We start from the raw sequence: 12,918 nt of genomic DNA, 5'->3' as shown, positions 1-12,918 counted from the left end.
TTATTTTTTATTGAGCACCACATGATGTCAGAAATGTCAAACATTCAAAGCATTTAGCAATGGACTGCCTTCTGTGGCACTGAACTACCTTTCATAGGCCTTTTGTCGTTCATCATATCATTTAAAACGTGTTCCTTCGAGCCGGAATTGAACCAGCGACCTAAGGATGCCTGTTACTCAACTACAGTCCTCCGCTCTACCAACTGAGCTATCGAAGGGTTAACTACTGATGTTTTGCTCTGTTATTTTTTATTGAGCACCACATGATGTCAGAACTGTCAAACATTCAAAGCATTTAGCAATGAACTGCCTTGTGTGGCACTGAACAATGAACTGCCTTGTGTGGCACTGAACTATCTTTCATAGGTCATTTGTCTTTCATGATATCGTTTAAAACATGTCCTCCTTCGAGCCGGAATTGAACCAGCGACCTAAGGATGCCTGTTGCTCAACTACAGTCCTCCGCTCTACCATCTGAGCTATCGAAGGATTGAATATAGTGTTTTGCTCTGTAATTTTCTACTTAGCACCACATGATGTCAGAAGCTTCCAGCATTGAAGGCATTTAGCAATGAACTGCCTTGTGTGGCACTGAACTACCTTTCATAGGCCTCTTGTCTTTCATAATATCTTTTAAAACGTGTTCCTTCGAGCCGGAATTGAACCAGCGACCTAAGGATGCCCATTGCTCAACTACAGTCCTCCGCTCTACCATCTGAGCTATCGAAGGGTTGACTACTGATGTTTTGCTCTGTAATTGCCTTCTGTGGCACTGAACTACCTTTCATAGGCCTCTTGTCTTTCATAATATCATTTAAAACTTGTTCCTTCGAGCCGGAATTGAACCAGCGACCTAAGGATGCCTGTTACTGAACTACAGTCCTCCGCTCTACCAACTGAGCTATCGAAGGGTTAAGTACTGATGTTTTGCTCTGTTATTTTTTATTGAGCACCACATGATGTCAGAAATGTCAAACATTCAAAGCATTTAGCAATGGACTGCCTTCTGTGGCACTGAACTACCTTTCATAGGCCTTTTGTCGTTCATCATATCATTTAAAACGTGTTCCTTCGAGCCGGAATTGAACCAGCGACCTAAGGATGCCTGTTACTCAACTACAGTCCTCCGCTCAACCAACTGAGCTATCGAAGGGTTAACTACTGATGTTTTGCTCTGTTATTTTTTATTGAGCACCACATGATGTCAGAAGCTTCCAGCATTGAAGGCATTTAGCAATGAACTGCCTTGTGTGGCACTGAACTACCTTTCATAGGCCTCTTGTCTTTCATAATATCTTTTAAAACGTGTTCCTTCGAGCCGGAATTGAACCAGCGACCTAAGGATGCCCATTGCTCAACTACAGTCCTCCGCTCTACCATCTGAGCTATCGAAGGGTTGACTACTGATGTTTTGCTCTGTAATTCCCTTCTGTGGCACTGAACTACCTTTCATAGGCCTCTTGTCTTTCATAATATCATTTAAAACATGTTCCTTCGAGCCGGAATTGAACCAGCGACCTAAGGATGCCTGTTACTGAACTACAGTCCTCCGCTCTACCAACTGAGCTATCGAAGGGTTAAGTACTGATGTTTTGCTGTGTTATTTTTTATTGAGCACCACATGATGTCAGAAATGTCAAACATTCAAAGCATTTAGCAATGGACTGCCTTCTGTGGCACTGAACTACCTTTCATAGGCCTTTTGTCGTTCATCATATCATTTAAAACGTGTTCCTTCGAGCCGGAATTGAACCAGCGACCTAAGGATGCCTGTTACTCAACTACAGTCCTCCGCTCTACCAACTGAGCTATCGAAGGGTTAACTACTGATGTTTTGCTCTGTTATTTTTTATTGAGCACCACATGATGTCAGAACTGTCAAACATTCAAAGCATTTAGCAATGAACTGCCTTGTGTGGCACTGAACAATGAACTGCCTTGTGTGGCACTGAACTATCTTTCATAGGTCATTTGTCTTTCATGATATCGTTTAAAACATGTCCTCCTTCGAGCCGGAATTGAACCAGCGACCTAAGGATGCCTGTTGCTCAACTACAGTCCTCCGCTCTACCATCTGAGCTATCGAAGGATTGAATATAGTGTTTTGCTCTGTAATTTTCTACTTAGCACCACATGATGTCAGAAGCTTCCAGCATTGAAGGCATTTAGCAATGAACTGCCTTGTGTGGCACTGAACTACCTTTCATAGGCCTCTTGTCTTTCATAATATCTTTTAAAACGTGTTCCTTCGAGCCGGAATTGAACCAGCGACCTAAGGATGCCCATTGCTCAACTACAGTCCTCCGCTCTACCATCTGAGCTATCGAAGGGTTGACTACTGATGTTTTGCTCTGTAATTCCCTTCTGTGGCACTGAACTACCTTTCATAGGCCTCTTGTCTTTCATAATATCATTTAAAACATGTTCCTTCGAGCCGGAATTGAACCAGCGACCTAAGGATGCCTGTTACTGAACTACAGTCCTCCGCTCTACCAACTGAGCTATCGAAGGGTTAAGTACTGATGTTTTGCTCTGTTATTTTTTATTGAGCACCACATGATGTCAGAAATGTCAAACATTCAAAGCATTTAGCAATGGACTGCCTTCTGTGGCACTGAACTACCTTTCATAGGCCTTTTGTCGTTCATCATATCATTTAAAACGTGTTCCTTCGAGCCGGAATTGAACCAGCGACCTAAGGATGCCTGTTACTCAACTACAGTCCTCCGCTCTACCAACTGAGCTATCGAAGGGTTAACTACTGATGTTTTGCTCTGTTATTTTTTATTGAGCACCACATGATGTCAGAAGCTTCCAGCATTGAAGGCATTTAGCAATGAACTGCCTTGTGTGGCACTGAACTACCTTTCATAGGCCTCTTGTCTTTCATAATATCTTTTAAAACGTGTTCCTTCGAGCCGGAATTGAACCAGCGACCTAAGGATGCCCATTGCTCAACTACAGTCCTCCGCTCTACCATCTGAGCTATCGAAGGGTTGACTACTGATGTTTTGCTCTGTAATTCCCTTCTGTGGCACTGAACTACCTTTCATAGGCCTCTTGTCTTTCATAATATCATTTAAAACATGTTCCTTCGAGCCGGAATTGAACCAGCGACCTAAGGATGCCTGTTACTGAACTACAGTCCTCCGCTCTACCAACTGAGCTATCGAAGGGTTAAGTACTGATGTTTTGCTCTGTTATTTTTTATTGAGCACCACATGATGTCAGAAATGTCAAACATTCAAAGCATTTAGCAATGGACTGCCTTCTGTGGCACTGAACTACCTTTCATAGGCCTTTTGTCGTTCATCATATCATTTAAAACGTGTTCCTTCGAGCCGGAATTGAACCAGCGACCTAAGGATGCCTGTTACTCAACTACAGTCCTCCGCTCTACCAACTGAGCTATCGAAGGGTTAACTACTGATGTTTTGCTCTGTTATTTTTTATTGAGCACCACATGATGTCAGAACTGTCAAACATTCAAAGCATTTAGCAATGAACTGCCTTGTGTGGCACTGAACAATGAACTGCCTTGTGTGGCACTGAACTATCTTTCATAGGTCATTTGTCTTTCATGATATCGTTTAAAACATGTCCTCCTTCGAGCCGGAATTGAACCAGCGACCTAAGGATGCCTGTTGCTCAATTACAGTCCTCCGCTCTACCATCTGAGCTATCGAAGGATTGAATATAGTGTTTTGCTCTGTAATTTTCTACTTAGCACCACATGATGTCAGAAGCTTCCAGCATTGAAGGCATTTAGCAATGAACTGCCTTGTGTGGCACTGAACTACCTTTCATAGGCCTCTTGTCTTTCATAATATCTTTTAAAACGTGTTCCTTCGAGCCGGAATTGAACCAGCGACCTAAGGATGCCCATTGCTCAACTACAGTCCTCCGCTCTACCATCTGAGCTATCGAAGGGTTGAATACTGATGTTTTGCTCTGTAATTTTTATTGAACACCACATGATGTCAGAAATGTCAAACATTCAAAGCATTTAGCAATGGACTGCCTTCTGTGGCACTGCACTACCTTTCATAGGCCTCTTGTCTTTCATAATATAATTTAAAACTTGTTCCTTCGAGCCGGAATTGAACCAGCGACCTAAGGATGCCCATTGCTCAACTACAGTCCTCCGCTCTACCATCTGAGCTATCGAAGGGTTGACTACTGATGTTTTGCTCTGTAATTCCCTTCTGTGGCACTGAACTACCTTTCATAGGCCTCTTGTCTTTCATAATATCATTTAAAACATGTTCCTTCGAGCCGGAATTGAACCAGCGACCTAAGGATGCCTGTTACTGAACTACAGTCCTCCGCTCTACCAACTGAGCTATCGAAGGGTTAAGTACTGATGTTTTGCTGTGTTATTTTTTATTGAGCACCACATGATGTCAGAAATGTCAAACATTCAAAGCATTTAGCAATGGACTGCCTTCTGTGGCACTGAACTACCTTTCATAGGCCTTTTGTCGTTCATCATATCATTTAAAACGTGTTCCTTCGAGCCGGAATTGAACCAGCGACCTAAGGATGCCTGTTACTCAACTACAGTCCTCCGCTCTACCAACTGAGCTATCGAAGGGTTAACTACTGATGTTTTGCTCTGTTATTTTTTATTGAGCACCACATGATGTCAGAACTGTCAAACATTCAAAGCATTTAGCAATGAACTGCCTTGTGTGGCACTGAACAATGAACTGCCTTGTGTGGCACTGAACTATCTTTCATAGGTCATTTGTCTTTCATGATATCGTTTAAAACATGTCCTCCTTCGAGCCGGAATTGAACCAGCGACCTAAGGATGCCTGTTGCTCAACTACAGTCCTCCGCTCTACCATCTGAGCTATCGAAGGATTGAATATAGTGTTTTGCTCTGTAATTTTCTACTTAGCACCACATGATGTCAGAAGCTTCCAGCATTGAAGGCATTTAGCAATGAACTGCCTTGTGTGGCACTGAACTACCTTTCATAGGCCTCTTGTCTTTCATAATATCTTTTAAAACGTGTTCCTTCGAGCCGGAATTGAACCAGCGACCTAAGGATGCCCATTGCTCAACTACAGTCCTCCGCTCTACCATCTGAGCTATCGAAGGGTTGAATACTGATGTTTTGCTCTGTAATTTTTATTGAACACCACATGATGTCAGAAATGTCAAACATTCAAAGCATTTAGCAATGGACTGCCTTCTGTGGCACTGAACTACCTTTCATAGGCCTCTTGTCTTTCATAATATCATTTAAAACTTGTTCCTTCGAGCCGGAATTGAACCAGCGACCTAAGGATGCCCATTGCTCAACTACAGTCCTCCGCTCTACCAACTGAGCTATCGAAGGGTTAAGTACTGATGTTTTGCTCTGTTATTTTTATTGAGCACCACATGATGTCAGAACTGTCAAACATTCAAAGCATTTAGCAATGAACTGCCTTGTGTGGAACTGAACTATCTTTCACAGGTCATTTGTCTTTCATGATATCGTTTAAAACATGTCCTCCTTCGAGCCGGAATTGAACCAGCGACCTAAGGATGCCTGTTGCTCAACTACAGTCCTCCGCTCTACCATCTGAGATATCGAAGGATTGAATATAGTGTTTTGCTCTGTAATCTTCTACTTAGCACCACATGGTGTCAGAAGCTTCCAGCATTGAAGGCATTTAGCAATGAACTGCCTTGTGTGGCACTGAACTACCTTTCATAGGCCTCTTGTCTTTCATAATATCATTTAAAACTTGTTCCTTCGAGCCGGAATTGAACCAGCGACCTAAGGATGCCCATTGCTCAACTACAGTCCTCCGCTCTACCAACTGAGCTATCGAAGGGTTAAGTACTGATGTTTTGCTCTGTTATTTTTATTGAGCACCACATGATGTCAGAACTGTCAAACATTCAAAGCATTTAGCAATGAACTGCCTTGTGTGGAACTGAACTATCTTTCACAGGTCATTTGTCTTTCATGATATCGTTTAAAACATGTCCTCCTTCGAGCCGGAATTGAACCAGCGACCTAAGGATGCCTGTTGCTCAACTACAGTCCTCCGCTCTACCATCTGAGCTATCGAAGGATTGAATATAGTGTTTTGCTCTGTAATCTTCTACTTAGCACCACATGGTGTCAGAAGCTTCCAGCATTGAAGGCATTTAGCAATGAACTGCCTTGTGTGGCACTGAACTACCTTTCATAGGCCTCTTGTCTTTCATAATATCATTTAAAACTTGTTCCTTCGAGCCGGAATTGAACCAGCGACCTAAGGATGCCCATTGCTCAACTACAGTCCTCCGCTCTACCATCTGAGCTATCGAAGGGTTGAATACTGATGTTTCGCTCTGTAATTTTTATTGAACACCACATGATGTCAGAAATGTCAACTATTCAAAGCATTTAGCAATGGACTGCCTTCTGTGGCACTGAACTACCTTTCATAGGCCTTTTGTCTTTCATAATATCTTTTAAAATGTGTTCCTTCGAGCCGGAATTGAACCAGCGACCTAAGGATGCCTGTTACTCAACTACAGTCCTCCGCTCTACCAACTGAGCTATCGAAGGGTTAAGTACTGATGTTTTGCTCTGTTATTTTTATTGAGCACCACATGATTTCAGAACTGTCAAACATTCAAAGCATTTAGCAATGAACTGCCTTGTGTGGAACTGAACTATCTTTCATAGGTCATTTGTCTTTCATGATATCGTTTTAAACATGTCCTCCTTCGAGCCGGAATTGAACCAGCGACCTAAGGATGCCTGTTGCTCAACTACAGTCCTCCGCTCTACCATCTGAGCTATCGAAGGATTGAATACAGTGTTTTGCTCTGTAATTTTCTACTTAGCACCACATGATGTCAGAAGCTTCCAGCATTGAAGGCATTTAGCAAATAACTGCCTTGTGTGGCACTGAACTACCTTTCATAGGCCTCTTGTCTTTCATAATATCTTTTAAAACATGTTCTTTCGAGCCGGAATTGAACCAGCGACCTAAGGATGCCCATTGCTCAACTACAGTCCTCCGCTCTACCATCTGAGCTATCGAAGGGTTGAATACTGATGTTTTGCTCTGTAATTTTTATTGAACACCACATGATGTCGGAAATGTCAACTATTCAAAGCATTTAGCAATGGACTGCCTTCTGTGGCACTGAACTACCTTTCATAGGCCTTTTGTCTTTCATAATATCATTTAAAACGTGTTCCTTCGAGCCGGAATTGAACCAGCGACCTAAGGATGCCTGTTATTCAACTACAGTCCTCCGCTCTACCAACTGAGCTATCGAAGGGTTAACTCATTTAATGCCACCCTTTCACCACTAGAGGGGGCCCAGTGTGCCACAGACAATCCCATAGAGATATGCTGGTATATGCAGAAGCCCTGCAGCCATGACTTGCCTAAACACTTTCCTTTGTGCATGTACAGGAAGAGGATGAAGTTAGCTTGAAGTTAGCTATTGGCTACCAAGCATTTTAAAAGCCTTATTTTCGTCAACTTAGCCATGATTAAACCTTGCACACCTCATGCATGGGAAAAAAACAGAGAAGAATGAGCTCTAAAAAATCCAATGCAATCCTGGATTGCATTGTTGTGGGTTTGTGCAGTTTGTTCACAGCTTTCAAACAAAAAAATCCGATTGGAAATCCGTTCAGGCATTCTTGAGATAATAGCCATTATGTTTTACACTGTTGTGAGCTTGGAGGTCTGCTACCTGAGTTGTATGGGGGTTGTATGGGGGTTAAACATGCAAAATCGCGATTGAAATCATGTTCACTAGTTTTGATGGGGTCCAAAAAAAAAAATTTCAAAAAAAATTTTTCAAAAAAAATTTTTTTTTTTATTTATTTTTTTTTTTGAATCACGAGTATACTCGTGATTGGCACTGTGGGATGCGCTAATATATCACGTGTATACTCGTGATTGGCACAGAATGAGTTAAGTACTGATGTTTTGCTCTGTTATTTTTATTGAGCAGCACATGATGTCAGAATGTCAAACATTCAAAGCATTTAGCAATGAACTGCCTTGTGTTGCACTGAACTATCTTTCATAGGTCATTTGTCTTTCATGATATCGTTTAAAACATGTCCTCCTTCGAGCCGGAATTGAACCAGCGACCTAAGGATGCCTGTTGCTCAACTACAGTCCTCCGCTCTACCATCTGAGCTATCGAAGGATTGAATATAGTGTTTTGCTCTGTAATCTTCTACTTAGCACCACATGGTGTCAGAAGCTTCCAGCATTGAAGGCATTTAGCAATGAACTGCCTTGTGTGGCACTGAACTACCTTTCATAGGCCTCTTGTCTTTCATAATATCATTTAAAACTTGTTCCTTCGAGCCGGAATTGAACCAGCGACCTAAGGATGCCCATTGCTCAACTACAGTCCTCCGCTCTACCATCTGAGCTATCGAAGGGTTGAATACTGATGTTTCGCTCTGTAATTTTTATTGAACACCACATGATGTCAGAAATGTCAACTATTCAAAGCATTTAGCAATGGACTGCCTTCTGTGGCACTGAACTACCTTTCATAGGCCTTTTGTCTTTCATAATATCTTTTAAAACGTGTTCCTTCGAGCCGGAATTGAACCAGCGACCTAAGGATGCCTGTTACTCAACTACAGTCCTCCGCTCTACCAACTGAGCTATCGAAGGGTTAAGTACTGATGTTTTGCTCTGTTATTTTTATTGAGCACCACATGATGTCAGAACTGTCAAACATTCAAAGCATTTAGCAATGAACTGCCTTGTGTGGAACTGAATTATCTTTCATAGGTCATTTGTCTTTCATGATATCGTTTAAAACATGTCCTCCTTCGAGCCGGAATTGAACCAGCGACCTAAGGATGCCTGTTGCTCAACTACAGTCCTCCGCTCTACCATCTGAGCTATCGAAGGATTGAATACAGTGTTTTGCTCTGTAATTTTCTACTTAGCACCACATGATGTCAGAAGCTTCCAGCATTGAAGGCATTTAGCAATGAACTGCCTTGTGTGGCACTGAACTACCTTTCATAGGCCTCTTGTCTTTCATAATATCTTTTAAAACGTGTTCCTTCGAGCCGGAATTGAACCAGCGACCTAAGGATGCCTGTTGCTCAACTACGGTCCTCCGCTCTACCATCTGAGCTATCGAAGGGTTGAATACTGATGTTTTGCTCTGTAATTTTTATTGAACACCACATGATGTCAGAAATGTCAAACATTCAAAGCATTTAGCAATGGACTGCCTTCTGTGGCACTGAACTACCTTTCATAGGCCTCTTGTCTTTCATAATATCATTTAAAACTTGTTCCTTCGAGCCGGAATTGAACCAGCGACCTGAGGATGCCCATTTCTCAACTACAGTCCTCCACTCAACCAACTGAGCCTACAGTCCTCCGCTCTACCAACTGAGCTATCGAAGGTTTCAATGCTGAAGTTTCGCTCTGTACTTTTATACCGAGCGCCACGTGATGTCAGCAGTGTGGAGCATTGAAGCCCTTTAGCAATGAAATGTATTTTGTGGCTGTGAACTATCTTTCAAAGGACATCTGTCTATCACAATATCATGTTGAAAACATGTCCTCCTTCGAGCCGGAATTGAACCAGCGACCTAAGGATGCCCATTGCTCAACTACAGTCCTCCGCTCTACCAACTGAGCTATCGAAGGGTTGAGTACCGAAGTTTTGCTCTGTAATTTTCTATTGAGCGTCGCATGATATCATAAACGTCGACCTATGAAGGCCTTTAGCAATGGACTTCCTTGTGCGGCCCGTGAACTATCTTTCATAGGCCCTTTGTCTTCCATGCCCGTTACTCAGATGGTGGAGCGGAGGTTGAATGCTGAAGTTTTGCTCCCTGGGCTGGCTGCCTACCTACAGTTCTTAACAGGACATCAGACATTGACCAATCATGTGCACGAGTCGGCAGATTTTGTAGCTTTGTAAAGGTGCGAATGGGACAGCCAATGTATTTGTCTACTGTAATGTAAATCTGGGCTTGTGCTGGGGGGGGGGCTCATTTCTCCTGAGGGCTTGAAAGAGGAAGCACCTCCATGGTTAGAGCCTCACAGTCCTTACTAGGGATGGGGCGATATAGAAATGTCATATCACGATTATTGCGTCCACAGAAATTGCGATTTACAATATTATTGTGATAGCATCCACCCCAGCATCCACTATCCTGGGCGGATCATTTGCCAAAAAAGAAAAAGAAAATGTATCAAGTACTTATCAAGTATATATTAGGGCTGTGATTTGCCAAAAATAGCATTCGAATATTCGCCCGAAAATCCACCGTTGATTCGAATAAATTCGAATATTCAAAAATATTGAATAATTCGAAGCATTCGCAATTCGAAGCTGTTTATTCTAATCTTTTTTTTTCTTTTTTTTTTTCTTTTTAAGAAACCTTTTTCTTTAATTATTTATTTCATTTGCATTGTTATATTGCTGTTGGTGTACTGACATATTAACTTGTTTATTATTGTGATATTTATATTATATATTGTGTTATCTGCTTATTGTAAATCGCTTTGGATTAAAAGCATCTGCTAAATGCCTAAACTGTAAACTGTAGACAGTCGCGGTCGTGCAGCCAGGTCCGCGTTGGTCAGGGACGTGCAAAGAATGCTAAGAGAGGCAGGGGCTGACATTTCTAAAAGGGCATTTTGGTGGACAATTCTCTCTTAAAAGGGCAGGGGCTCAAGCCCCGTTTGATGTCTGTGTGCACGTGCCTGGCAGCATCGCATCGTCGTTGCGAAGCGTCACAGCAGCAGCCTGTGATGGAGTTGGAACAGCCACGACATGAAACGAGCAATTATAATCACACCAATGGAGTATGTTTTGGTTTGAACCAAATTAGGTAGTCTACAAGAGTGTGACGGAGTTTTACCGTTACCGTGGCTGCGTGCGGGGAGAATGACTCGTGAGAGAAGAAACCCATGCTTTGTGTTTTTTGGTGGAGAAGTCTCGTTGTCCGGCTTCCCGTCACTACCAAATGAGTCGCACGTTTCAGCTTGACTCGTTAATCATTCTGAATCAACGTATTAAGTTTAAAAGCACAGTGTGCAGTGAACTGCGAGGCGAGTGCATCTCTCCACTCCGTCGGAAAGGAGAGAGCCTTCCCTGCGGAGCGGACGACGGCCAGTGACAGTGTGAAGGGAAAGTTAAAAGCAGCTGGAGGTTTATTCTTCGCCGTATGACGGTGTTGCTAAATAGGCACCCTTAATGTACAAGCCCACAACGTATTGGATCAGCGACGCATTGTGGACCTGTAGATCAGCCCACTTTTGCAGCAGCGAATGGAGACTTCTGCCTTGCGAGACCAGCCACCTTTTAACGTTCCATGCGCCCAGAATCTCGCGAGAAGTGCGGTAGATTTGTTTTCATTAAATATAAATTAATTCGAAACTCAATTTTTTACTTTCGAATATTCTTTTATTGTTAACATTCGAACGAATATTCGAATAAAGAATATTCTTTCACACCCCTAGTATATATTATAAGTGTAAGCTTTACCAATAGAGGGTTTAAATGGTATCAGAAATGCAAATAAAAGGTGAATTCATCCCAGACGATTTCACAATCAATTAAATCTCCTATCACGATAAACGATAATATCGCTTATCGTCGCATCCCTAGTCCTTACTTTAGCAGAGAGCATAATGATGAAGTGATAAAGGACCCTGGATCTGAGTGACTCCTAAGTCATTATAATGAAATGAAAGCCTGTACGGATCCTACAAACACAGCTCGAGTGCATAAATGGGCCATTCAACCGTTTTGTATTAAAGTGCATTCGACTCTTTGCTGCGAGCTATCCTCCCGTCTGCCATTTAAAATATTAATGTGCAAAGAAATTGCACGGTGCATTTAAAATGCATCCGTGTGGTATTATTTGAAAAGGATGCGATGCAGAATTATTTTCTCTTTATTCTCATTACTCATTTATTGAACACCGTTTTTATTTTTCCGCGTGTGCAATTCATTCAGGCTTCAGGGACAAATTGCAGGCATTGATGGCGTCGGATCCTCCTTACTGGTCGTTTCCTAGGGGTGTAACGATACATTAACTTCGATACAATACAAATTACGATACATGGTTAACGATACAATACATGGACGATATTGGTTCATTCATGGCGATACGATACAATTCGATTCAATGATTTAAAATCTGAAAAAAACTTATTTAGCAAAGAAATTAAATCTGTGTAAAACCTGTAAAAAATCTATTATTATGGTAGTTTTTTCGGCAAAGAGCTTTGGTGTAGAGGGGAAAAAGAACACATTAAGTACAGAGTGAAAGGTCATACTAACTTTTGACGGTTCAAGTGGTTGAATATCTGAAAACACAAATTGACATGAATCCAAAATCCACTGATGATTGTGCTGTCAAACGATGAAACTACATGGAATCTATGAAAAGGTTGTGGGGGTCCCTGTGCTTCATCTCTCTCTATGCTAAGGGGTCCTTGGCCTGAAAACATTGAAGACCCCTGCATTAGATAATTGGCACTGGGTGAAAATCGTGTGATAAAAATGATTAAAAAAAAAAGTTATCTAAACGTAATACAGTACCTGTGTGTGTGTGTGTGTGTGTGTGTGTGCGTGTGTGTGTGTGTTGCAGGGCATCGACGTGAAGTCCATGGGACGTATCTTCGTGGGCCTGGTGAAGTGTGGCGCGTGGGGATGCTTCGACGAGTTCAACCGCCTGGAGGAGGCGGTGCTCTCTGCCGTCTCCATGCAGATCCAGGCCATCCAGCACTCGTTGAAGAACCACAAGCTGACCTGTGACCTGCTGGGCAAAGAGGTCAGCGCCACCCCTTAGTGCAGAGGTTTTCAAAGTGGGTGACGGGGCACCCTGGGGTGCCGCGACGGCAGCATACCTGGCAGCATTCAAGAGAATTGCCTTGACCAAACTCTACTGAACTTGAA

General features: G+C 42.4%; 1 protein-coding gene across 1 annotated transcript in view; it reads left to right on the top strand.

Moving 5' to 3' along the window:
* The window catches only part of dync2h1 (dynein cytoplasmic 2 heavy chain 1), a 557,731-nt gene that overhangs the window by 105,441 nt on the left and 439,372 nt on the right, over positions 1 to 12,918 (top strand). Inside the window, 1 exon segment of the mRNA XM_080731168.1 lies at positions 12,611 to 12,793. Coding sequence (XP_080587294.1) covers positions 12,611 to 12,793 — 183 coding nt within the window.

The sequence above is a fragment of the Nannobrachium achirus genome, assembly GCF_963921795.1.
Source record: "Nannobrachium achirus genome assembly, chromosome: 8".
NCBI classification, from domain to species: domain Eukaryota; kingdom Metazoa; phylum Chordata; class Actinopteri; order Myctophiformes; family Myctophidae; genus Nannobrachium; species Nannobrachium achirus.
The sequence above is the reverse complement of the archived record's forward strand: the minus strand, read 5'-3'. Positions and strand labels throughout refer to the sequence as shown.